Below are 26619 nucleotides of genomic sequence, written 5' to 3' on the forward strand. Positions count from 1 at the left end.
TTACATCTTATAATATTGAACCAGTTAAATACCTTAAAAACTTCCATCGACTCATAAGTAAAATTTACTAATTAGATTTGATAAATTACATTCAATTGAAACAACGAATGGTGATTTAATATTAAAAAATATTTATAAAAATATGAGTTTCTGTAAATATCCGAAGAATGGGAAAAAAGCTTATTTTTAATAGTTTACATAATATAAATTATTTTTGCCAATAGAATTTATTGAAAAATTAGAATATTAAGTTTTATAGAGATAAAGATGACAATAAATATACCAATCATTCTATTAAAAAAATCGTGTATGACACGACTATCATCCACTTTTTTTTTTTTTTTTTTTTTTTTGACATATTCATCTACTTAAAACTATGCGTTGAATGATCAAGGTGAAAAAAGAGATTGGAGTAAAAGGGTTGATATTATAAATTAAAAATCCATTTTATCCTAAATAATTGACATTTGACATTTTTCCACTATTCATTCATATAATTCGTATTAATTTCGACTATAGTTTCATATAATAAATTTTAGGAAAAATTAACATAAATATCTCAACTTTGTTTACCCTTCTCATTTTAATCCATACTTTTATTTAACTCATTTTAATCCTAATTATTTATGTCACATCTCAAATTAGTCTAAGGACTTTGGTTACCTACTACTACAGGTAAAACCTCATTTCCTCAAAAAAAAAAAAAAAGGAAAAAGAGAAAAGCAAAAGCAAAAATTCATTTGCTACATTATCTCACCTAACCTTGTCATCATCTAATGGAAATAAACCCATCACATGGCATCACTACTTCTTCCATCTAGATTAAAAGGAAGTACTGTAGTAAAGTAAGAACTAAGAAGCTAAGCTCATTTTCATAGTTTCATCTGATTTAGTGGGTTTAAGGATAAATTTGAAGGTTAAATGTTATCACAAATGTTGATGCTTGACAACAATGGTGGAAGAGGTTTTACGCAATTAGAAAGTGCGGAGTACCCAGTAAGTGTTATCATTAAATCATTTATCTAACTTTTTTAAAACTTAGATTTAGTTTATTTTTTGTTGTTTTTAGAGTGAAAACTATCAAATTTTCAAATTGGAAATTGATGTTATTGAATCATCAATAATTGAAACTGTTGATGAAATTGTTAGAGAAAAAGAAAATTAAACATGTTTTTTTTAAAAAAAAAAAAAATAACGAAAATTGTTGTTAAATAGGTATAATGCACATGTTGCTTGTCTCGTAGCATTCATATCCACTAAAATTTCTTACACTATAAATTTATTCTCCACCTGAGTTTCCACCAACATCTTTTTCGAACAGAGTCAATTCTCTTGCTCCACTCCAATTTGGCAACTCCCTTTTACTAGTATATATCTTCAGTCTCCCTCCCCTAACATTCTAACAAACATCAAAGAATTTTTTCAAATGAATTTAGAGCTGTAAAAAACTGACCCGACCAGATTACAACTCGACTCCGACATGGCGCAAGATAACAAAAACATCGACAAAAAAAGCGGGTTTAGCAGTAGCAACTCCACCTTTTACAGCAAACGTCGACCAATTCCACTCCCACCAAACACATCCTTAGACATCACCACCTTCATCTCCTCCCGACCCCACCATACCACCACCGCCTTCATCGACGCCACCAATGACCGCCACGTGTCCTACTCCGAGCTCTGGTCCACCGTTGATTCCCTCTCTTTTTCTCTCTCCTCCACGTGGGGTGTCCGCAAAGGCCACGTCATCCTCATTCTCTCTCCTAACTCTCTCTCCTTCCCGCTCGTCTGTCTCTCCGTCATGTCCCTCGGCGCGTTGATCACCACCACCAATCCTTTGAACACCACGCGCGAGATTTCCAAACAAATTGCGGACTCGAAGCCGTTCCTCGCCTTCACTACCCCTGAACTCGCCCCTAAACTCGCCGGCTCCGGCGTCCCGGTGATTCTACTCGGCGGTGAAAAGGGTAGTTTCGGGAACTTGAAAATATTGACGACGTTGGAGGAGATGTTGACGACGGTCAAAGGAGAGAGAAAAGAAGTGAGAGTGAAAGAGAGAGTTTGCCAAAACGACGCTGCAGCGTTGCTGTATTCGTCGGGAACTACTGGGGAGAGTAAAGGGGTAGTTTCGTCTCATCGGAATATGATCGCAATGGTACAGACGATCATCGGACGGTATAGATTGGATGATGAAGATCAGAGGAATGGTAACACATTTATATGTACTGTTCCAATGTTTCATATCTATGGCCTTGTTGCCTTTGCTACAGGTAATTTATTAACTCCATTATTTTATTTTATTTTATTTTACTGTTTTAATGGATAATTTTTACTACTTACTTTACTTGACGTTGTGATTATTACTTTATTCTTGTAATATAGTGTCTATTTCATTTTACATACGCACTTACACGAAGCTAATGGTGACTCATTACTCATTCATGATTATGCATTTTTTTTTTTTTTTTTTGGGAGTAGTTAAAGTAAGTCAATGTGGGTAATTGTGGTCCAAGTGTATAATATATTCATTTTATATCAGCCGTTGTAATTACACTTCATTAAAGATATTAATTGTTAATGTCTGTAATAATGATGATTGATATTAATACTTGTATATAACTCCTTTTTTTTAGCAATGAGGCTGTAATTTTAGATTTTATGTTAGACATTTTGGTGCGAGGTGCTTTGTTACCATTGGCGGACTTGGCCTTATGCCTGGTGGGTCACATTATGTGACTCACCAGTCGGAAATTCCTGGGTCCGCCACTGTTTGTTACGAGTATATATATATAGGCACTTATGCATCAATGCATATGATATTTTCCTGGTTTTGAGAAATTATAAAGTAGCTTTGTGTTGTTTGAATCTACTTAAGTCTTAATGAAGCATGCTAAAATGCTAGTGGTAGCTTTTAACCTTATTGTTGTGATTAGTGGATGCTATATTATTGACCATAGTGTCTTCAATTAATGAATATCTTTTCCAAATGATTTGTCGAGAAATAAATTGATTATTGCAATATCAATAAAAGGGTCAATGGATATCCTCATATCATTAATTTAATCTCATAGAAGTAGCTTACAGAATTCTATACCAGTATGTGAATTGATTTCGAAATAGCATCAAGGAACAAGTTTTAACTTTGAATTGTTTTTATATGAGTTGCAAGGTGTTTTTATAGAGTTTTTCTTTGTATTTACTGTCATTTCCCGGTATCAGAAACTGACAAGAGCCAGAAGTTGGCTAGTCCTAGTAAATCACATATCAAATTCTAATGTTAGATGTTCGGAATATGGCCATTGACTCCTTGTGCTGTGGAGGATGATCTATGAAACGATACCAATCATCATGCTGTATTGTACCAAAATCTGACTGAGTGAATTAATTCCAAATTAGTTAGGATATCCTGGAGAATACTTTTCTTGGTTTTGTAAATTTGTGTGAAATCTTACTTGAGCTTGGGACATGTAGTAGTAACTTACTAATCTTTCACTTTTAGACCCCAAATTCAATAGGAATTTCAAAAAAATGGCTAGTGGAATAGTGGAATTAAAATAAAAAACATTAATTAGAGAGTAATAACCTTTTGGTTTGATGCTTAAAAGTTAAAACAGTTACACTGGATAAATATTGTAGCTAATGTTGATGTTTTATCCCTTGGGCTCTTGCCCACAGGATTACTAGCAGCTGGAGCTACCATTGTTGTCTTGCCCAAATTTGAAATGAATGATTTGCTCCTAGCAACATCTAAGTACAAGGTCAGTTACTTTCCGTTGGTCCCACCAATTCTGGTAGCAATGGCGAATCACGCTGATCATATCAAGAAGAATTATGATCTAAGTTCATTGAAGCATGTTTTGTCCGGAGGTGCCCCATTAGGAAAGGAAGTGATAGAAGGATTCATGGAGAAGTTCCCAAATGTTGTGATCATGCAGGGTTATGGGCTTACAGAGTCTACGGGCATTGGGGCTACAACAGACTGTTTGGAGGAGAGCCGGAGGTATGGGACAGCTGGGTTGCTCTCACCAAGCACAGAGGCAAAGATTGTTGACCCTGAGAGTGGAAAGGCCTTGGGGGTTAATCAGACTGGTGAACTTTGGCTTCGCAGCCATACTGTTATGAAAGGTTGTTTGCTCTTATACTTCAATTCTTAAGTGCTCAGTGTCATTGTTTTCTTTGAAATTGTTTTCCCTCAGTAACTTTTTATGAAAATAGGAAAAAGGAGGAAGTTTTAACATGTTGCTTTATGAGTTTTGTGGATGGCTTGGTTGAAATTAAAATCAGCAATTATTGTTTTTTTGTTAAATTTATATCTTGTAAGGTTTTTTTTTTTAACAGGAGACTAGTAAGTTTTAACATGTTGCTTTATGAAATTATGAGTTTTATGGATGCCTTCATATTTATTAAAATCAGCAATTTTTATCTCTACCTAGCTTCAAACCCAAAAGGTGAATATTCATAGTCCGTATTTATCCAAGGCATCAAATCATAAATTCTTACTTGGAGCTTGGACCTCGTAGCTCTGACATTGTCAATACATCATATGCATATTACATTTGGTCCCTGATAAGATTCTTGGATGCTGCTTCATAATTTTTATTTTACTGCTTCTACTTTGAACTTATTGCTGGTTTGCGGAGATCTATATTAAAGAGTATGCAAATCCATAGATAAAATGCTGATGTGCAGTTGTTACTAAAAATTCTGTTTTAAGACTGAAAATACTCAAAACTGTACCAGTACTGGCAGAACATGATCTAAGACCTGTAATTAATGAGTCCGATCGTTGTCCCTGCCAAGCACAATTTATTTTCAGATGCTATGTTGCCTAAAGTCTTACATTATTGTTGCAGGCTACTTTAACAATCATGAGGCGACTGTTTCAACTCTCACTTCAGATGGTTGGCTAAAAACAGGGGATGTGTGCTATTTTGATGAAGATGGCTTCCTCTTTGTGGTCGATAGACTGAAGGAGTTGATCAAGTACAAGGGATATCAGGTACTTCTTAACCCAAGTAATTCCATGCCGAGTTAAATCAATAATTATATAAGTGTCTGTGTATTATCTTTTCCCTTTTCTGGGTGCGTGTGGGGTACAGGAGTTGTAACTCTTATTATAGTGCTTCCTTTGATGATTGATTATGTTTCTTTCCTGGAAATATTACTTAGTGATGCTTCAGGCTAAGATACCTTATACATCTTTCTTCCTGTTATACTCTGTTATCTTATAGAAACACTAGTGCATTCATTTGATCAACAAGGTTGTCTGCTGTTGTGGATGCTAAGCTGAATAGTAATCAAGTATATGCTCATTTCCTCAATAACTTGGCTACTTTCATCTCTAAATAACTGCAAATAGTGTTTTTTTTTTTTTTTTAAGCAATCAAACAAGTTTTACAGACTATACAGGTATGTGTATCAACGTACAATCGACCATCAAGTTCTCCTTTGTTACAAGGGATATGCATTTCACCTTGAGTATCATGTTTTGGGTACTTAAAACTCCTACATGTGTGCGGATGCTTTTAATTTTTTCTAATTAGGTAATCAACACGATATTTCTAAAAAGAGCAGTCTTACAGTAAACTTGGATAAGTTCCCATGTTAATGAAATGATTAAAGTGGACTGTAGTGGAGCTTGGGTAATATAGAAAGCTCCTGCATTCCATATATGTGGTCAACAGGAGTAGACATCAAAAAAATGTAAACAAGTAATTGCAATGGATTAATGAATCTAAATCGATATCTGGATCTTTTGGCTCTTTGAGAGTCTTGATGAATACGGAACCTCTACTTCATTACGTAGACTCACTCTCTTTTATCAAAAAGTCTAGTACATATTTTTTAAATGAGACCGTCTTAGCATCATAAGACCACCTTGTAGGTGGGTTAGGCTGAGGGGAGAGAGAAATCGGATAGGGTCACATGCTTACAGTGACTCACTAAAGTGGTTTTATGATGGTAAGGTGGTCTTGCACAAATATTTTAGGGGAATAGAATATGCAAAACTCTCTAGCCATTAAGTCTCATAACTCATGAAACTATGAACTAGAAAAAATAAGTCTCATAACTCATGAAACTCTCTAGTCATGTTACTCGTGTATGCTACGTCCTGAAAAAGCTATCATAGTTGCAAACATAAATTTATAACTTAAAATTTGAACATAAATGATACCCCAACGTAGATGTAGTGGTGGAAAGAGGATTGAAAGAAGACGACTATTATCTTCTTTATGAGGGTTGAACAATATGACTGCTGATTTTCAACAGAGGGGTAATTAAGGTCTCTTAGTGTTAACTTGGGTTAATAATTCTCTAATTGTTGATCTTCTGTCTTACTCAATATGGTTTTAATTGAAAACCACAGGCTGATAGGATGTTAACAGAAGATTAATATTATGCTGAAATTTAGACATGAATATGATATCTTTAGTTCCTGCCCCTGAAAAAATTCTCATTAATGTATTTGATATTTAGGTTCCACCTGCTGAATTAGAAGCATTGCTGCTTACTCATCCGGAAATTGCAGATGCTGCTGTTATTCCGTAAGATTTAACTCTAAACATATACACATCCTTCTTTGTGATTTCATTTCTTTCTCTGTATGTTTATCATTCTAAAATACCTGATATAGTAATGCTCTTTTGTACACAACAGGTTCCCAGATAAGAATGTTGGTCAGTTTCCAATGGCATATGTAGTGAGGAAAGCTGGTAGTAACTTATCAGAGAATGAAATCATGGATTTTGTAGCAAAACAGGTGAGCTGAAAGGCCAGAGAGCATGAAACAGTTGTTAGGCGTTTTTAAACTTACCTACGCTTATGAACTTATCTGAAGTTATTAACCCTTATTTGAACTAATTAAAACTTATTATTCCTTCTTTCAAACCTATTAACTCTTATAGAAAGTTAATATTTGAACTTGGTTAGCCCTTATATCTAATTTTTACATATCTTGGATGGGAAACATAGAGTAGAGTACAAGTTGGGATGTATAAGGAGACATGCAAATGTCAAGCTGTGTTTCCATTTTGTTCATTCAAAGTTGTATGAAATAAGTGAACTTTTCGTGGTGCAGGTCGCTCCTTACAAAAGAATCCGGAGGGTGGCATTCATAGATTCTGTGCCCAAGAACGCATCTGGGAAGATTCTGCGGAAAGACCTCATCAAAATGGCAACTTCTGGTTCCAAATTATGAGCCATTGAGCCTGTTGTATTGTAGAAAAACACCTCTTTAAACCCATTGGTGACCAGCTTGTATCAAGAGCTTGGTCACATATATAGATTCGTTGTTATTTGTTAAATGAGATTGCTGAGGAATCAATACCTCCCCGACCAATGTAATATGGCATTGTTGCTGTTGTATGAATATCGTACTGGAAATCTTGAATAAGCTTGCGTATAGTTTGTTTGAGCAACAAAATTAATGGTAGTTAAACATGTATTTGACATGAGCCTTTTTATCAATTGCAATAGTTCACATGGTATCCTAGTCTTTAAGAAGTGTATTATTGTGAATTTTGTGAGCCATCCTGTTTCAAATTAATGTGATAAAAAGAAGTACTCCCTCCGCCCCTTTTTATAGTTCCCATTTGGATTGTGCACGTTTGTTAATGCAATACTTTGACCATAAATATCGTTAGTTGCTTATTAGTAAAAAATATAACAATTGAATATTGATAATTTATTCATCGAGACGAATCAAATAAGACCCAATATGACTACATTATATCTTATATATTAAGAGTAATTTAAAAAATTCTCTCACATTATGAATAGTGTCAAAATTCCAAATGAAAACTATAAAAAGGGACGGAGGGAGTAATTACTAATAATTAGTATGTTCAATCAGTATAAACTCTCCAACCTTTTTTTATATAGCCAATTTTGTTGAGACTTGTACTAAGCGGACAGATACTTTACCTTTTTTTAATGTGGGGTTTAAGAAAAGTAGAGAGATGTTATGGTAATTACGTTCCTTAAATACACAATGAACTAATAAGGAATGGAGTACTCGTAATATTTTAGGACCACGGGGAGTATTTGTAATAAGATTTGCAATCAAACTTTGCCATTCTTTGGTATCTTGGCTTCTCTATTATTGTACAGTTATGGAAGTAATTTCAAGATGTAGCTTAGAGTCTACTGTAGGCACTAGATCCATCCATCCAGCTGGTTGTCACCTTCTCAATTTTTATGAAGAAGTATTGATGCATAGGCCCTATGCGTTTCGCATGCAAATAAGATGTCGTTTTTGTAGATAATGGAAACCAGAGAAAAAGCATTGGTGGAAAATATGTTGGCAAAAAGTATCACTATATGTATAATAGTACACAAAAAGTATTATTCAGACAACTTATACTTTAATGATACATATACATGCATAAGCACACAAAAATGTACCACTGAACCATTAAGAGATAGAAAATGTACCACCGAATTGAACTCCAAATTGCCCTCAGCTCCTATGTGCATGCGAAATACATAGGCATTAGGACCTATGCGCCTAGATGCACTCAATTCTAATAAGTAATTAACTACATTATCAATTGAACGAGGGTATATATATCATCAAAACTTAAGAAGAAAAATGCAACAAGAATAAATATAAGAGCCAAAATACAAAGCCTAAATATTCAAATGAACCCTTTATTGTGGTTGGGTTGCATATCTAAAAGTGAAAAAAATAAACATTAAATAAACATTTATTACACCAATTTACTTGTGAGTTGTTGATAAATTTCCAACTTAATACTAAAAAAGAAAGTATATTAAATGCTTAAATGCAACCCGCATATAACATTACCCCTGAAAGTAACTTCCCACAATCTCAAGTCCCAACAATAGCCCCTTCAAGTATGTGGTATAGGTGATATCCCGGTTTGATATTTTGAGTATGTATCGCCATATTTAATTATTTGACTTCCACCATATAAAATATGTACTAAAATTAGCAAATAATAGAACTAAGAATTATTATTATTATTTTTTTTTTTTGAACGAGAACTAAGAAATTAAAATTATACAAAAAACACACTATAAATTCATCCTCAATACAAGTTAACTATATTTTAGCTGAGAGTCTATACATAGATAGATAAAATGGTAATTTTTTTTAAATTTACGTGTTTTAGATTGTGAACTAAACTATGAAATCCATTTTGTACATAATTTTCCTGAAGATACTTAGTTTTTCTTAATTAATTCACGCTCATTAAATAAAACTCACGTTTGTTGACAAGCAATAAAATGGTCAATTTCAAAGTCCAAATGAATATGTGGTTTTAATTTCCTTCAAACATCATCTAATTTCAAACAAATTACAAGAAAATAGGCAAAAAGAAAAAGAAGTATGGAAAGAATATTAAAAAGCAAATTGCACATAAGAAGCCATGGAATTTAGTAGAGAAAGAAGGTACCAAGAAAGAGCTCCTTTTTTATTGCTAATTGCAATTTCAATTTCAATTATTCGTAGTCTGGTTTTTGCAACTTTAATTACACTTGCATCACTTCCATTGACGGCTATGACATCACCTTAATTACATAATAAAGCTAATGTAATCATATAAGTCCGTACCATTTTAATTTAATTGCTCATAGTTATCACTTTATTTTCTTTGTCCTTTTCCCGAATATATTTATCAAAAGTGAATAAAAGTCTCTTAACTTGAAAGAATTTGGTTTAGCACAAAAAAAAAACACATAAGAATTTAGTTACAAATCATCGAGCAAGAATTAGGCGGCAATAACGGTAAGTTTGATCATACCTCTATTTGAGTTTAGTTGTTCTATAACTAGTTCATGTAACCGGCCTATAATTGATGGTTTAAGGTTTAAATTTATTTTTATACTATCATTCCCTGATTTCTTTAAGATTAAAATGTGAATTCATCACATGAATCCCATACTCAACGCTAAATATATCACTTGAAGGGAGAGATGAATGAGATTTAAACCTGTGACGTTGTCACAATAGCTCTATTTCATGTTGGTACGTTAAGTCTAATACCATATTATAGGGTAAACTTAACTAAAAGATTAACTCAACTATCAACTTATTACTATATTTTTCTTTTGCTATTGTCAAAAAAAAAAAAAAAAAAAAAAAAAAAAAAAAAAAAAAAAAACTATCAACTTATTACTAGCCACTAGCTACTCCATAAATGAATTACACTTGCTTTTTTACAATATTCTATATAGACTTTTCTTTTTTTCCTTTTTTTTTTTTTAATTACCAACATCAATATAGATTTTTGAGTTTACCATTGATAGCTTTTCTTATATTTTAGTAAAAAAAAATATAAAATTAGATATTTGTTAAGTACTCATCTTAAGAAATTAAACAAACACCCTAATTTGTTAATTGTATGAGTGATAGTAAGACTTTGACTTCAAATAATAAAAGAATGTAACCATTCATACTTCAGAGTTCAGATCAATTTTTGTCAAAATGTTTTTTAAGGAAATAGTTTGATTCTTATAGTTATTGGAAGAGTGTCCCCTTTTTCAACCATCTAATCCTAGCAGGTTATTTAAAAAAAAAAAGTTTTAATCTTTAAATATTGTAAACTTTTCACAAATTCTTGAATAAGAAATAATTCTATTTAACTTATTGTAAGATGTGTTAAAATTACTCTTATATGCTTTTGTACCCTTAATATTTCAAAAAAATAAATAATAATAATAAAAATAATAATAATTTGTACCATTCAATAACACTTATAAATTGAATTAGATTAATTATACTCCCTCCGTCCGCTTTTATCTGCAACAAAGAGGTATTATTTGTGAGATATAAAATATTTTTTTGTTGCAGATAATAGCGGACGGAGGAAGTATTACTCTTTATAACATGTAACCATTAGAAAATATACACATTAAATTAAAATTTAAATAAAATACAATCAAATTCAATATAAAATTAAAGTTACTCTTAGATGGGTTAAAGTCACCATAAAATTATTGTTGGTTATCCTCAGATTGAGCATTTTTCAATAAAATTAATTAACGAAAGTTTGTATTATACAAAGATTTATTGGTATTTTTTTTTTTGGCTTTAGAAAGAAATAAAGAAGATATAACATTCAACCCATTTGAATAATGAATTGTCCTTCTCCCAACAAACAAAAAAATTTGCCACTCAAATTAAAATTTCTTCGTAATAACTAAAAGGACTCGCATCAAACCCACTTTTTGGAAAGAAAATTATACACAAATTACATTTGTTACACGTGATATTATTATGATAATAACTTGTACTGTGTTCATTGTATAGATGTGAACTTATGTTATGTTTCTTGACTAAAATCAAATTGAATTGACTTGAAAAGCATATATAGGTGACAAAACATATACCACAGATATAAATAATAATGCACTTAAAAAAGAGAGACATTTGGGTCGGATAATGTCGCAATCTAAAGGGAGATGCAAGCAACATCCATGCAAGTTCCCTACACAGTACAAAAAGCTAAGGGCCTAGCTACAATAACCTTACACCACATGATTGGATCCATCTTTAATATGGAGTACTTGAACTTTTCAATTATCTTTTACAAAGAAACTTAGTTTTTTTTTTTTTTTTTTTTTTTTTACATGATAGAAATTTTGACGATAACCACCTAATTTAAAATTGTGGCTCCCATCTGACATATTTAAATTATCAGAAAACATACCGCGTGCTTGTAATAAGAAATTTGACGAATTTTTCAGGTTTTTTTTTTCTTCTTTTTCCACATATGTTCTTCTATTTCTTGATTAAAATCCTAATAATACAAACAAAACACAAATTTGGTACTTAACTTACAAAATTGGGGTTAATTATAAGATGGTGTTCATCATTAAGGGTTTTTAATTGAAATTGAGGCTTGTTATTTAGCGAATAATTTACGAAATTAGGTCTAATTTGCATCAATTTCATGTATGTGCTACGTCTTTGATTAGTACCAAAATTGATATTATTTTCAATTTGAAAAAAATTCAAATTTGGGATGGGCCTTAAGGTCGGGGATCGGAAGAACAACAAATTATAATTGAAACATGTTCAATAACTTGTTTATGTTTAATTTGTGTGAGCTTGAATTATGTCGAATCTACTACCAAACGCTTACTTAAATCTTTGTTGAAAAAAATGCAACTGAATATGATAATCGAAGGAGTATATTAAGGCACAATGATGCGATACAAAAGGGTTTGGGCAATTTGGTGGAAAAAATTGATATTTAAGTGGTAAAATAAATAAATAAAAACATTTGTATGTTGTAATTACTAAAACGACAACAATATAGGTAGTAATTACCTAAAAATTTCTTATTACTACGTATTATTATCGGTTGAATTGACCATATAACTGGTCGGGTCTAATAAATATCAAATGCAAAATCTATACAATCAATACTATCAACTTATAATTAAACTAGACTTTGATTCTTAAAGAGGATTAGAGTACTACATACGAAGTATCATGTAAAGCTACTTAATATCTTTATAGGTTAAATACTTAAATCATCTAATGTTAGGCTGTTTAAAATGGTTGCATACTTGTATTATAAGATTGGAGATTTGGAGTGTTGGACCATTAAATAACATTTCAATACATGAACTATAAAGTGACAAACTTTTAAAGTGTAATCTTCTTCACAGATTTGGATAGCTTTCAATAATAGTGTTTTAACTATTATATACAATTAAGTAATGTGATTAAAAAAAACATAATTACATAAAAAAAAAAAAAAAAAAAAAAAAAAAAAAAAAAAAAGAATACTCCACAAAATGAAAGGCTCAAGAACCTCACTCTATACTTGTAAAATGTCTATACCCATTAGTCTTAGTCAGCTTCCACTTTTGACCCTCAATTTAAAACCTTTAACAGCCTATATATAACTCATCTAGTCCCAAAAACAAAAACCCTCAAAATATTTATGGATGTTTGTTACCTTAGTTTTAGCTAGAGAATTTTTATTTATAACTAACCATGACTTCTAGTGATGAGCAAGTAACGTCGGCTCGTCAGCAGCTCCAATGGTTCTTTTCCCAATCGCCGCTGCTCGGCCAATCAGTCGGGTTAAGGTCCGATGACACCTCCATAACTATTCACGTCATGACACCCATATCCAGCCCCATGAAAACGGGTGTTGCAACAACCATGCATAATAATAAAAGTTACTTTGAAGAAGTTGGTCATGTTACAAATAATAATGTTGTTGATCCACAAGAAGAGTGGCTTCCTATCACTGAATCTAGAAATGGTAACGCCTTCTATGCCGCCTTTCATACCATTTCTTCCGGCATCGGTTTTCAAGCTCTTATGCTTCCATTAGCCTTCATTTCCCTTGGTTGGTAAGTTTTTCACTTCTTAATCGATCTATACTTCAATTTGTTTGTTTGAAACATTATTTACTACTAGTAAATAGTTTTGGACCTTTGATTTGATGCATGCAAAATATGTTAGAACTTGTCATTTGTATTTTATTATAGTTTAGAGCACATAATTAGTTAATCCCATGGCCTATGAGAACTTCTTATACGTTGTGATATAAATGTATATATGGCTAATAAACACAATGTATGGACTTTTAGAATATTCACTTCTCCTTTAATTATTGCGTAGAATTGATAATAAATAGATAATTATATCAATTAGCAATATATATAATTAAGCAACTTTGTGCAATTATTTGATATTAATTTTTATTTAAAAAAAAAAAATAAGCTAGGAGAGATCTTAATTTAGACACATGGCAACGGACTAAAATGATTGGCAAGTATAGTAACATGTCGTACCATAAATAGTAAGAAATACTTTATCTATATGTGGAGAAACCTCCTTTAACCCTTTTTTTTGGGTGTTAATTTATATGGAAACTAATAGTAATACAAGTACTAATGTACTGATCAACTTATCAATTTATTATCATAAAGCAATCTTTATTTACGTACATAAAGTGTAAAGGGGTGATTTCGTTCAATATTTACATGTTATCATACGGCTCCAAATATATATAAATTCTAAATTTAAGCTAAAAAAAGCTTCATAACGTCTCATGTAAGAATTTGTGCGGTATAGTAGCCAAATCAGATACCTCTTAATTATTTTCTTAGTTTGATTTAAGGAAGGTGTGTGCATGTAAGTTTAAATTACCATATAATTTTCTTTTTATTTATTTAACAGGATATGGGGCATTACTTGTCTTTCATTGGGTTTCATATGGCAATTGTATACGACATGGTTGCTAATTCAATTGCATGAATCAGAGAATGGCACACGCTATAGTAGATATCTCCGGCTATCTATAGCAGCCTTTGGTGAGCTTGAATTCATTCTACTAGATATATATTTGATAGAAATATCTTAAATTATCTCTATTATCACTTTAATTATCTATCAAAGAGGACGTACAAGTAATAAATTATACGAAGTACTTCATATGTTATAGTAATTGCGAGTACTAAAATATTACATGTGATCTTGGTACACTTACGTTAGCATATTCATGGTATTGATAAACCTAAAAATATGAATTGCGTTAAAAAGAGCATGTGACTTTTCTTTTGAACATCTTTGAAATATATTCAGCTATTACTATACTCCAAATGTGCTCTTAAATTTTGTTGCTTTTCATACTTTATTAGTCAAAAGAACACTATTAAAGATGTAATTAAACAAAGTAACTTTCTTTATAATGTAGGAGAAAAGCTTGGGAAACTTCTATCCTTGTTTCCAATCATGTACTTATCAGGTGGCACGTGTGTGGCTCTAATCATGTTTGGAAGTGGGACCATCAAGATTTTCTACCAAACAGTTTGTATGCCTAATTGTAATAAGGCTAACCCATTAACCACTGTTGAATGGTACATGGTCTTCACTTCTTGTGCTGTGATACTAGCTCAGCTCCCCAACTTGAACTCAATTTCCAAGGTATCATTCATTGGATCCTTGACCTCTGTAGGGTATTGTACCCTTATATGGGTCATATCCGTATGCAAAGACCGACCCACGAGTGTATCATATGGACCGACCCATGTCAAGTCCGACGTCGATAGGGTTTGTGGAGTGATCAATGCAATTGGGATGATTGCTTTTGCTTTTAGAGGGCACAACTTAGTGTTGGAAATACAGGTAAAATTGACATTGATGCATAGAAGAATATGGTATAAGAGAGTTTTTATATTCTTATTATTATGGCATGGAGAAGGTCAATCCTAGGAGGACGGGTTTTAGAAATATCCCTTCTTGAATGAGCTTGGTGAATCCTCATGCCTGAAAGTCGAAGAGCTAGTCAACTTCTCTATTCTTGCTCCTATCTTAGGTTCGGTAGATAATGAGCATTTGGTAAAATGTGTGTGTTTGGTGCAGGGAACCATGCCAAGTAGTGTAAAGCAACCATCAAGAATAGCAATGTGGCGAGGGGTGAAATTTGCTTATTTGATCATTGGATTGTGCTTATTTCCTGTCGCATTTGGCGGATATTGGGCATATGGAAACTTGGTTAGTTCAAAACTCATTTTATTTCTTAAATTTTGACTTGTTATGATCTCTATAATAAAATGGATTTTTTTGTTAATCCCTTTAATTAAAATTATGCCTCTTATTAATAGAAAACTATTTAACGCTTCAATCTGCTTAATACTAACAAGAAAAAGAAAAGAAAGACTTATTAACAAAAAAAAAAAAAAAAAAAAACACTCTTTCAAAGGACTCATTTTTGTATTTTCATAAACACAGAGAAAATGACACGTTTCTAAATTGCTTTTTACACCTTGGAATTTTTGTTTACAAATTTAACTCGGTAAGAATATTAAATGATCTTCACTTGGAACCAGATGAAATTTCACTCTGCCAATACAAGAACCTGCTTGAAGTCAACTTTCCCTTTTTGCTAATTTGGTTTTCTATTGCTATAGATTATACCTACAAATGAAGGGCTAATAAAAGTCATGTATGAATACCATGGGCACGACACTTCCAAGTTTCTACTGTGTCTCACAAGCCTGCTTATCGTGATTCATTGTCTCAGCTCGTTCCAGATATATGCAATGCCGGTGTTTGACAACTTGGAGTTCCGGTTCACAAGCAGCAAGAAGAAGCCATGCCCTCGTTGGTTGAGATCAGGAATCAGGGCCTTCTTTGGATGCTTAACAGTCTTCATAGCATTTACAATACCATTCTTGCCGAGTTTGGCAGGTCTTTTAGGAGGCCTAGCTCTGCCTCTCACCCTAGCATATCCCTGTTTCATGTGGATAAAGATCAAGAAACCCCGAGAGTTTGGCTTTATGTGGTACCTTAACTGGGGGCTAGGATGTTTTGGGATACTTCTAAGCATTCTGATAGTGGCCGGAGCCATATGGAGTATAGTGATCAAAGGGATGCCAGTCCACTTCTTCAAGCCGGATAAGCGATAGTAAGATGTCCTCAATTTAGCAGCAGAAACAGCTTGGCATAACCAGCAATAACTAAGCATTGTAAATTTTAACACACCAGAATAACTTGCCCGTGGCTTATGTAACGTGCAGTGATGTCTGAAAGTTCCACAATCTTACAGCCCTTTGTATGCAAAGTTCATGGACCATAGTAGCCACCCATAATGTGTATAAATGCCTCAATACCGACTGTCCAGATTCAATGCAACGATACTAGACTGCAGCACAGTGCGAACATCCCTCTAGGTTAGAAGGAGTTCTACTGTGACACATTGCATCATATATCAGGCTTGAGATATCTTGGCGGTCATCACATTGAGACAAATCACACAACTACCATCTACTTTTTCTGCTTTTAATGAACTCCGATGCCAATCAAAAAAAATATAAAAGGGCAAAATTGAACAATTAAAAATGGTAAAATCTCACATTTTTACAGGCAGAATATTCCTAAAGGACGTTACATTGATAATGGTAGAAGCATCCTTCGTTTCTTCTTACGTGCCAAACGTATTTGCTTTGTGACTTTCATGCACAGAAGTAGCAACAATGTGACACATAAAAAAACAAACGCAAGTTGCACATGTCTGAAATAAAGTGAGACTCCTGAGAAAACCAGGAATGCAAGAATGACGAGCTCCCAAATAACGAAGATCACTATATCCACCCTGCTAAAGAGAACCAAAGCCGTCTAAACAATCAGAAATTTCATAACAATTTGCAGGACCGTTGGGTAGGGGGGTGTCAGGGGAGTGGTAACAGTTGAGGAAGTACAAATGCATAATAAATAAATAAATAATAGCAATGAAACCTACAACGCAAGAGGCAAAATAGTCCTCAATGACAATGAGGACTTTGACCTAAAGTAAAGAGAGAATGCTTACATCCTAAGTATCCTGTCGCATACTAAAATAAAAATTTGTCATAGGGGAGATGCCAAGATGCTCTTCAATAACAAAGATTGTGCATGCATTAAAGAGCACAATGCAAACATCCCACCCCACACAAAAATGAAAATAAACCCCATATGGAACACTCTTTCTCCTACTTTTTCTTACACAAACCCCATTAGTTTCAAACTTTTTCCTACATTTTCTTACACAAACCTCATTTGCTATCCTCTATTAAATCCTACCCTCCTTGGTTTCTGTAGACTACGGTAACTATAGCCAACAGAAAAAACCAAGGGAGTATAAGCAATATACTTGCATAACATAGTTATTTCCTATCATATTTTAAAATGAAAACACTCCAACTTGTGTGTCTCCAAACCCTTTCTTCTGTCATGATCCCTTGGTTAAAATGAGAGATGGTAGAGGGATGGGGAGGCAGGCAGGGAAATTTTGGAAGGTAGTTCATAGTGTTCACATATGGAGAATGGATTGCGAAGGGATTTTTTGGCCTAGAGAAGGAACGGAAAGGGAAAGGGGAAATTGAGGAAGAAATTTTAAACATAGAAAGGTCCCTTGTTTAGTTTGCAAAATTGAAGAATTACAAATTCCGAGAAATTTTGAATTCCCACATATCATGGGAAGTTAATTACCTAGTCCCCTTTGGTAATTAACAATTCACATGAAATGCAATTTCCCTTATGTCAACAAAACAAGTTTAGCAAATTCCTAGGAAACATAAGAAAGAAACTTTTACCTATAAAATGTAAATGACCATAGTCCATAACCAAAAAAGCACTTTGACTAAGTGTAGGGCAATAGTTGGGACTTAGGGAAAGCTATAAGCTATACCATGAAGACAACCCACCGCAGGAACTTGCTTTGTTCTTGCTCCGCTAGTTCCCACCTTCCTTCCTCCAACCATAGTGAACTTTAAGAAAGACCCTTCATTTCACTACAGTTGGAACCTCACTGGCTTTATCGGTAAGTTACTTACTTTGAGCTAGGGTCCCCGCCAGCTTTGGAGAAAAATGAAAAGACAAACTAGCATTATTCCCGATTTCTTTTTTTTAGGGAGTAGACCATAATTGTCAATAGCGCACTGAGATAAAAGACAAATACATAAGTAAAGGTAATAAAGTCGTTGGGTATGGTGAATATGAGGGGGTCGCTATGTTCTTTCAATGCGTCGAGTGACGCTGTTGTACCATTTATAGTAAATTCACGCCCAAACCATAACGAATTGATCGTTACCTTCAATAGATCAGTAGATCGGGTTGTTTTAAGAAGACCACTAATAGTTGGTATTATTTATATTAATATTTCATATAAGTACAGTGCAACCAAAAAAAAAATCAAAGAGACTTGATTCCCATCATCTTATCAAGAATTAGATACCTACAAAACAACCAGTCAACTAGTCAAGCATGCAATTACACTCTATTAAAGGGTGGGAAACTATGGATTGAAATTCCAAAACCCATCACATTCATGTCTATCATGGACGTGAATAAAACTCAAGCCCAATATTCATTTTAGGAAAATCTTCACTATAGGTAGGCAATTTGGGCAAAAAAAAGGAAATTGAAAAAAAAAAAAAAACTTTCAAAGTTCAGCGGCATCCCAAAATTTAAATTCCTCAGATTTCTAAATTTTAGCAGTCCCCCAAAATTTTCCTCCTTTCATAGTAGTCACCCAAAATTTCCCCTCTCCTCACACTTCTAAATTTTAGCGGTTCCCCAAAATTTTCCTCCCCTTCTATCTGCTAAAAAAGTTCACAATGTTGCAATTAGTTCTTCAACTCCCTTATTATTTTCTTTATTACTTGAAATGTTGAATAAAAAAAAATTAAAAAAACGGATTTTCTAGTTTATGATTTTGATCCACCATGAATTAGAGTATAGATTTGACCAATAATTACTTATGGGTATGGAGGTAGTTGGGTACTTCACACCAATAAGTTTCTGTCAAGATGAAAACACGTCACACGCTATCTACTTTTATTCTGGAGAAACAGATGGTAATAATCCCACTTATTGGTCATCTCAAAATAATCCTACCTTTTAATTATCAGGAAATGATTCCACATTAGGGAGGTACCATCCCAAGTCCTAACCTATAGTTAACCTATAGCAGGTCAAGCATAACACATGTTCCCGTCTAATTGGCCAATTATTTATTTGTTAAATTGAAAAATATCATTATCTCATCTCTACACCCTTCCTATCCTCGGACTGACAACCCCAATTATCTCTCCTCCTTTAAACCTTTCCCTCATAAATCTTCTCTCCTCTCAGCTCACTCTCTCAGTCTCTCAGCTCTTAGCCCTTTCCCTCCAACATCTTCTCTCATTCCCTCTCTTCCCGGCATCTCTTTACAAATTAATTTCCCCAATTTTAAATCATGGCAAATTTACTTCACTTAAATTTATCTCCTTCTCTTAATTTATTGCCTTTTACACTTATGATTTTCCATAGTGAAATCTACTCCTAGAGTCCTAGTTGTTAGGATTCCTCCCGTTATAAATTGTGTATTACTAACTTCAATTAGCTGATACTATAAGGTATGGTGCAAAACTATGGACAGATCACTTCAAAAAGGCATTTGGTAGAGAATTTTCAATTGACCAAACCGACAGTACAAAGTGTTTCAACTTTCAAAAGATCTGATCTCGACCAAATCAAACGCTATAACCCTGAAACGCCCTGCACTGAATGTTACATACCGCATTTCACTCAAAGGGTACTTGTTATTTAGAGATAAAATGAAAGGCTCCCTATATCTTCCTAGTAATGGCACTAAGCCTCTAGTAGCATAAATACATTTCTTTAAGGTTTTTACACGTTGGCTTGTGACACTATTCACAAGCATTACTTTGACCATCTTTTATAATTTATTATACTTTCTCCCTTTTTTGTAAATATTGCACCACTTGCCTTTTAAGGAAATTTCACAAATATTGCACCATATCCATTTTAGGAAAACAAATAATTGTGTTCACAATATAAACACCCTACATACCCTTACTTTTTAACACTTGATTCTATAATTTATGCTTCAATCACATGGACAAATTTGTACTTCTTACCTTTCTCTCTCCTCCTTTTTTCCACAACCAAAAAATTTGTGTCAAACCCTTATGGTGCAATGTTAAAAGAACGGAGGAAGTATGTAACAGATAATATATTCACGTGTGATTTTGTTAAATTTGTTTCAATATGTATAATATTTATAAAGTAATCTTCACAAATACATAATGAAAGATATCAATTGTCAAAGCTTTATAATGGTAAACATGACAAGAAAAGAGGCGACGGTAGTATAAAATCCTAAAAAGAGTTTGAACTGGAATCCTTAGCACGACAACTACAACATGGGTGATCAACGCATCATTTAAATTCAAGCACTGCAACACTAAAATCCGCAATCACAACTGAAATCATATTCTTAAACCATGTATTCTTGTTTCATCCTTTTGGTAGGGAAAAAGAAACTCTACATTAATAAATCGAAGTTGGGAGTTGTAAGCAATTTCTCAAGGTAAATTTTGCTCCAATTGTGCCTTCTAAATTCTATTACTCCATTCGTCTCATAATAGTAATGCCTCTTTTTCTTTTTGGGTAAACCAAAATACATTGTCTCTTTCTATTTAAAGGTTATACTTTTTGACATTATTCCTTTCTTTTTGATGAGTTGTCTTCCTTTTATTTTTTTTGTATTTTTAACATTAATTTCCAACACTTTCTCTCTCTATCTTTTCAATTACTCCCAACTATCTCTCTCTAACCCCACATACACATATGTACTTTTATTTATTAGTTTTAAGAAATTTCCAACTTTCTTAATTCCCGCGTAAAAACCTAAAGAGTCATTGTATTATGAGACGGAGGGAGTACTATTTAAAAAACGGATTTTTCACGAAACTTATGGGTGTATGGTGAATTTGAAATTTTTAATGAGTATATGGTGAATTCAGTGATTACTAAGGGGTATTTCGTGAAAAATCCGTTTGATAAAACTTTGTATTTTTATTTTTTACATTGGTGGTGATGACTCCATTTGATGACATGATTGAACTTTGCAAAAGAGTAGTCTCTATTGACAAAGATAAGATCCCAAACTATAATTAAAAAAACCCCGAAAAGAGTTGTTAAAAGTTAAGTGAAAAGAGAGTGAAGAGGAAGAAAAGATGACATCAAACCAAATTAGGCATGGGTATTGTATAAACGTGATGGTGGTTGCAGCAAGGGAGAGAGAGAGGGAAGGAGGTGGAGAGCGCATGATACCAGCTCTTTAGTTTGAAGGTGACTGGGAACCCAATTTAGAGAGGCACCGCCTAAATATTAACCTAATTAATTAAAATTGTGACTCTTTCGAGAAGTATGAGTAAAGATAGAATTATTAAAATTAATATTTTCAATATAACTCCAAAAAAACACAAATTTCTTATGAAAATATCTTTAAAATTCAAATAAATCTAGAAAATGTCCTTCAAAAGCTACCATAATAAAACATATCCCTATATAATTCATAAAAACAAAAATTCTAAAAATGTACTCCACATAAGTACATATTACTTTAACTTATTTATAAATAAAGATATAATACACATTAGAATGCTAAATATTCTTAATATTGAAAAGCCTTTATAGACGAAAAATACAAATAAAACAATAATAAGTAGTTCATGCCATGTCAACATTGTAGTAGGAAAGGAAATTAGCGACATCTAGGCAAGATACCTAAAGCGAAACAATTCCAAAGTAGAAATCCTAAGTAAGTTACTCAAAGTGGATTTTTGTTGAACACGGGAACCTGAATTGGGAATTTTCCATTATTGTATAATTAGGGTGACTTGAACCCTCAATAGGAACAACATTAATTGCTGAATATTAGATCCCTATTAACTTGATGTTATCAAATGAGTGAATTTGTCTGTTTTTGAATAGCTAATGGCAAAGGCCTATTCAAAGGAATGAAGGACCTTATTTTGGGGCTCTCACATTTGTTTCCTCCATTAGGCTATATGCCCATCTTAAACCAGTGCAAAAGCTCATACCAAGCATAATCAAAACCATATAAGATAAAAGCCACAACATAACTTCTTTGTGTTGGAGTTAAGTCTTCCATGGTAGTCGTTTCTCTTGATAAAACACAACCAAGTGTTCCACATAGTTAAAGCATAAGGCTTTACCCACTTTATATAAGTCAAGCCATTGTAAGCTTTGATTACAAGAACCAAAGGTATGCAATATGCTTTTAGCAACCGCAAGCACACATGGACAGGAGTCCCACGAGGCCGTGACGCGCATTCGCAGGTGTCTTTTTTTACCGTTGGTTGAAATAATTTGCCTTAATCGTATAACATCCACATTCAATGTTCTGACGATTCGTGACTGTTACAGATTTTCCTTTATGATTGGTTACACTCCCTAAATCTTACTAGCCGTTTTTCCGATTGGTATCATTCCCCAATATAAGCTAGCCATTTTATCCCTAACTAAAGCTAACTTAATTACCTTGTTTTGGGACTCACGATTAAGATTATATAATGTATAACGGAAAACACAACCTATTTTCATATTCAATGTCATTATCCTTCATTATTCAGACAATTATTCATAGTGTTCTCAATCAATATATTCGACATACACCGAAGAGTTGTGTATTGTGCAAGGCAAATTCGACTTTATGGTAGTGAGTTTGTTCACGCCACAACATAATCAAATAGGCTTGTTCAAATATTATCTGTTCTTAGCTATTATTTCCTGCATTTTAAGAAGGCAATTAATGGGAGTCAAACCAAAGACCTTTGTTTGGTTGCTATTTGCACTTGACCACTAAGCCACTCTTCATAAATAATTTTTCAAGAAGGCAGTTGGCTTGGAAGGAACATAACTTTCCCAAAATGGTGGTAGTTGGCTTAGGATTCCAGATTTCCATACCCTCCACAATAATATTAGCACAAAAAATGTTCATATTCTCGTACTTGATTAATAACAGTTTTATCATCAGTCATATCAAAATTTAGCCAGCAACTATAAGCATATTTCTTGGTTCCAACATCATTAGTATCATACTAAGTTTTCAGGGCATCTCAAATATCTTTAGCATTATTAGAATTACTATAGATCAAATACAAGGGACCAGTCATATCATGCAAGAATAGTCTAGTATTCCATGGCATGTCATATTGTCTTTTTCAAAACTCCAAATAGAATAATCAGCGGCAAAACCAAAGGTTGGAACATTGTATGTGGACATTATACCATTAAGGCAATAATTATTCCGACTAGCAGTAAAAAGACACCAGCACCCGTAAGCAAGCCCACGCACGCGCATGCATGTGCAATTGCTAGAGCATACCTCTACTTTTCCTAATCAAAGATTACAAAGGACTTGGCATATATGAAGTGGGTAAAGGCCTTTTATTTTGTCTATATGGGACACTTGGTTCTTTTGAAGCAACAATATAGTTCGGAGTTTTCTCAAGAAAACACCTTGTAGCTAGGCTAATGATTTCAACATATGCTAAAAACGGCAAATACCTTATGATTCATCTTAGGGTGAAGAGAAATGGAACACATCATCACAAGATATCAAGTATGTGAACAACTTAAATTTAATAGATCTGAAACTACACTGAACACGAATTTTGCACCTCAAAGCTAAAAGTAAACACTATTTAAAATAAAGCAAAATATCAAGATCATGAACCCATTTCCAATCATTTGTTTTTCACACTCATGACTTGTTTCCAGTGGAGGCATAATCAAATGACAAAGCCTAAGAGAAATCGACAAAGGGCTACAAATAAAGCAAACACCACAACACTACAAATTGTATCGAATCTATACTAATATTTTAAAACAAGAACTTTTGCAAGTCATACAAAGTGTCACGTGGCATCTCCCTAATATCCATTTGTAATTACATATTTTTATACTTTTTTTATTAATTTAAATGAAACCTTTTCATTTATGTCTTTTCATCATATAGTTAATTAGTTTTCTATTTCCTTGGATAAATATACTCTTTCAATGTTTATTTATTTATTATTTTTTTTTAGGAAAACTCTTTCAATATTTATTATGAATCTTAATAGCATCCAATCATAGTTACTGAAAACTTCATTTTTCGACTCTCATCCCAAATGATAGTCATTATAACTTAGAAATTCTCTTCTTTCTCCCCATTTTTGCATGTCGAAAATTTATTATCCTTCCTATTTTTCTAATTTGAATTGTACAACCTTACACCGCAATTGAGTTGATTTCCTTTCTTCCTACGAAGTATTTCTCTAAATTGAATTATAGAACCTTACACCGCAATTGAGTCGATTAATTTTGTAAGACAATTTGGCCAAATTTTGTATCGATCGGTTTCACACTTTCATCAAATTTGTCACAAAAAGGTTTGTTTTCTCTATGGTTAACTCCCTCTTTTTTTCAATTTGCAATTTTACAATTTTAATCTCAATTATAAATATTGTGATAAATTAAATTATTTGTATGGAGTATAAACCCTTTGTGTGTTTTTTAATATTATTTTTGCTAAAATTTGAAATAAATAGGCAAAACCAAATTTAATTTGACGGCAGAGTTACTTTTTTTTTTTTGGTTAATGCAATTTGTATTACTTAATGTTACATATGATATGATGTTTTTTTTTTCCATTAAGAATATATTGCATTGCATTTATGTATGTAGTATTAAATTTTAATTTACTAAAAAAGTGCTATTTGTATTTACAAATGTTTTTGATTATCTTTTTTTAAAAAAGTTTTTGATTAAAAAAAAGCCTAAATACATATATTTAGATAAATAGATGATTACGTGTATAGCACGGGCTAAATACTAGTTATTTTTGAAAAATGGACAAACCTACATATCTAAAGCCTCATATCCTCTTTACAAGAACACTCGGGTGTGCTCTGATTAGCTCAATATTACCAGAAATCATCAAGTATATCAAATCAAAAAATCATCCAATAGACTCCTCGAGCCATATAAAGTCTAACATAACCATACCCAAAGGTGATCTAAATCTATTTACCCCAAATCTATCCACCAAATAATCAAATTTCCTCAATCTCAACAAACCCTAAAAGTTTTCAATTTCACTCAAAACTAAAATTCTCAAGTTCTAAATCAAAAATTACACAAATCAAACCAAATTCTCAAACTAAATGTCGTAACAGATCTAAAATAACAACGAAATTCGCGATCAGATCATAAAATCCCAATTCAAAAAATAAAATCGAAATTAAAGTGAGTAATCAATCAAAGAATAATACCTAGAAGTGAAATTGGAAGTGGAAGAGAAGAAAGAAGCAGAGGCCCAATCATGTTTGGATCGAACCTGGTACTCTCTGAGCTGCTCCGCAAGATTATGCCTCGTAATCATCCCTCAAATTTCTCAATCCTCCTCAAAGATGAATCGAAGAGGAGAGAGAATGAGAAATCGTAAGGGAATTATTTAGGGTTGTTGAAGATGGGAGTTTCAGAGAAGAAGAAGGTCCGTTAATGGAGGTTTTGGGATCGCCGGAGAAGAAGATGCGCAAAGTGTGAAGAAAGCAGAAGAGAAGACCCAAACAGGAAAGAGAAAGAGAAGGAGAATTCAGAAGTTTGGTGTTTTAGGTGGGCCTTCGATTTACTGTATGTTTTATGCTTATTAGCCCAATAGGAAAAATGTTTCATTCGTCGTTCTTTTGTTATCTTATTATACGAAGTACCTTGATTTCAAGTTTTTAAGAAGCAAGTGTAAATTTGTAATTATGATGGAAAGAATTATTGGTAAGGAAATAGATAGAGAAAAGTAAGTGGGATTGAAGATGAGAAATCAAAATGTTCGTGGAAATTTGAGTTTTGGACTCTATGAATCAAGGGATATATGATATGAACAACGAAAAACGAATTAAAGGAAAGCAAATAAGAGGGGGAAAAGGAATTATTGAAGTATTACCTTTATTATTGTTGTTAAATTAACAAATATGTAGTAATAAAAATGCAAAGGAATCACTTAAATTTAATTTTCTGCTAGATAAAATGAAACCACTTATAAGTTTAACCTACTTATAATTGGAATTTTTTTCTAGTAAATGCATATGAGCAAAGCTTTACATGACTAAGCAAATATCTCAATACAATCATTAAAAGTACCACCAAAGATAGGTTAGGCTACGATATAAAAGTTTAAAAGCAAAGCATAACAAAATACCAATAAGTATTGGCGAATAAGCCCTATATATTTCACTTGCAAATAGGATGGCATTTTTATATGTAATGGGAATTTGACAAAAAAAGGTGGT

The 26619-nt window shown here is 32.9% G+C and overlaps 3 protein-coding genes across 4 annotated transcripts; 2 read left to right on the top strand and 1 right to left on the bottom strand.

Annotated features, from left to right (window-relative positions):
* Positions 1-531: 531 nt before the first annotated feature.
* On the top strand, positions 532-7454 carry LOC110721619 (4-coumarate--CoA ligase-like 5). The gene is made up of 6 exons (XM_021900806.1): positions 532-2270; positions 3676-4125; positions 4854-4999; positions 6478-6545; positions 6658-6760; positions 7079-7454. The coding sequence occupies exons 1-6, from the start codon at positions 1481-1483 to the stop codon at positions 7196-7198; spliced, it is 1677 nt and encodes a 558-aa protein (XP_021756498.1). The 5' UTR covers positions 532-1480; the 3' UTR covers positions 7199-7454.
* A 5005-nt stretch (positions 7455-12459) lies between these two features.
* LOC110721305 (lysine histidine transporter-like 8) lies at positions 12460-16401 on the top strand. The gene is made up of 5 exons (XM_021900442.1): positions 12460-13338; positions 14171-14304; positions 14688-15118; positions 15356-15487; positions 15904-16401. The coding sequence occupies exons 1-5, from the start codon at positions 12974-12976 to the stop codon at positions 16399-16401; spliced, it is 1560 nt and encodes a 519-aa protein (XP_021756134.1). The 5' UTR covers positions 12460-12973.
* LOC110721620 lies at positions 15686-26418 on the bottom strand. 2 transcript variants are annotated; one of them, XM_021900807.1, is made up of 2 exons: positions 25606-26254; positions 15686-17090 (listed from the first exon to the last, which is right to left on the bottom strand). In XM_021900807.1, exons 1-2 carry the CDS (start codon positions 25713-25715, stop codon positions 16880-16882), a joined length of 321 nt encoding a protein of 106 aa, XP_021756499.1. In that variant the 5' UTR covers positions 25716-26254; the 3' UTR covers positions 15686-16879. The 2 variants fall into 2 exon arrangements, 1 of the variants encoding a protein (XP_021756499.1); XR_002511441.1 differs by having other exon boundaries at positions 16984-17087; positions 25606-26418.
* Between the last annotated feature and the right edge of the window lie 201 nt (positions 26419-26619).

Source organism: Chenopodium quinoa, unplaced genomic scaffold, assembly GCF_001683475.1.
Source record: "Chenopodium quinoa cultivar QQ74 unplaced genomic scaffold, ASM168347v1, whole genome shotgun sequence".
NCBI classification, from domain to species: Eukaryota; Viridiplantae; Streptophyta; class Magnoliopsida; order Caryophyllales; family Amaranthaceae; genus Chenopodium; species Chenopodium quinoa.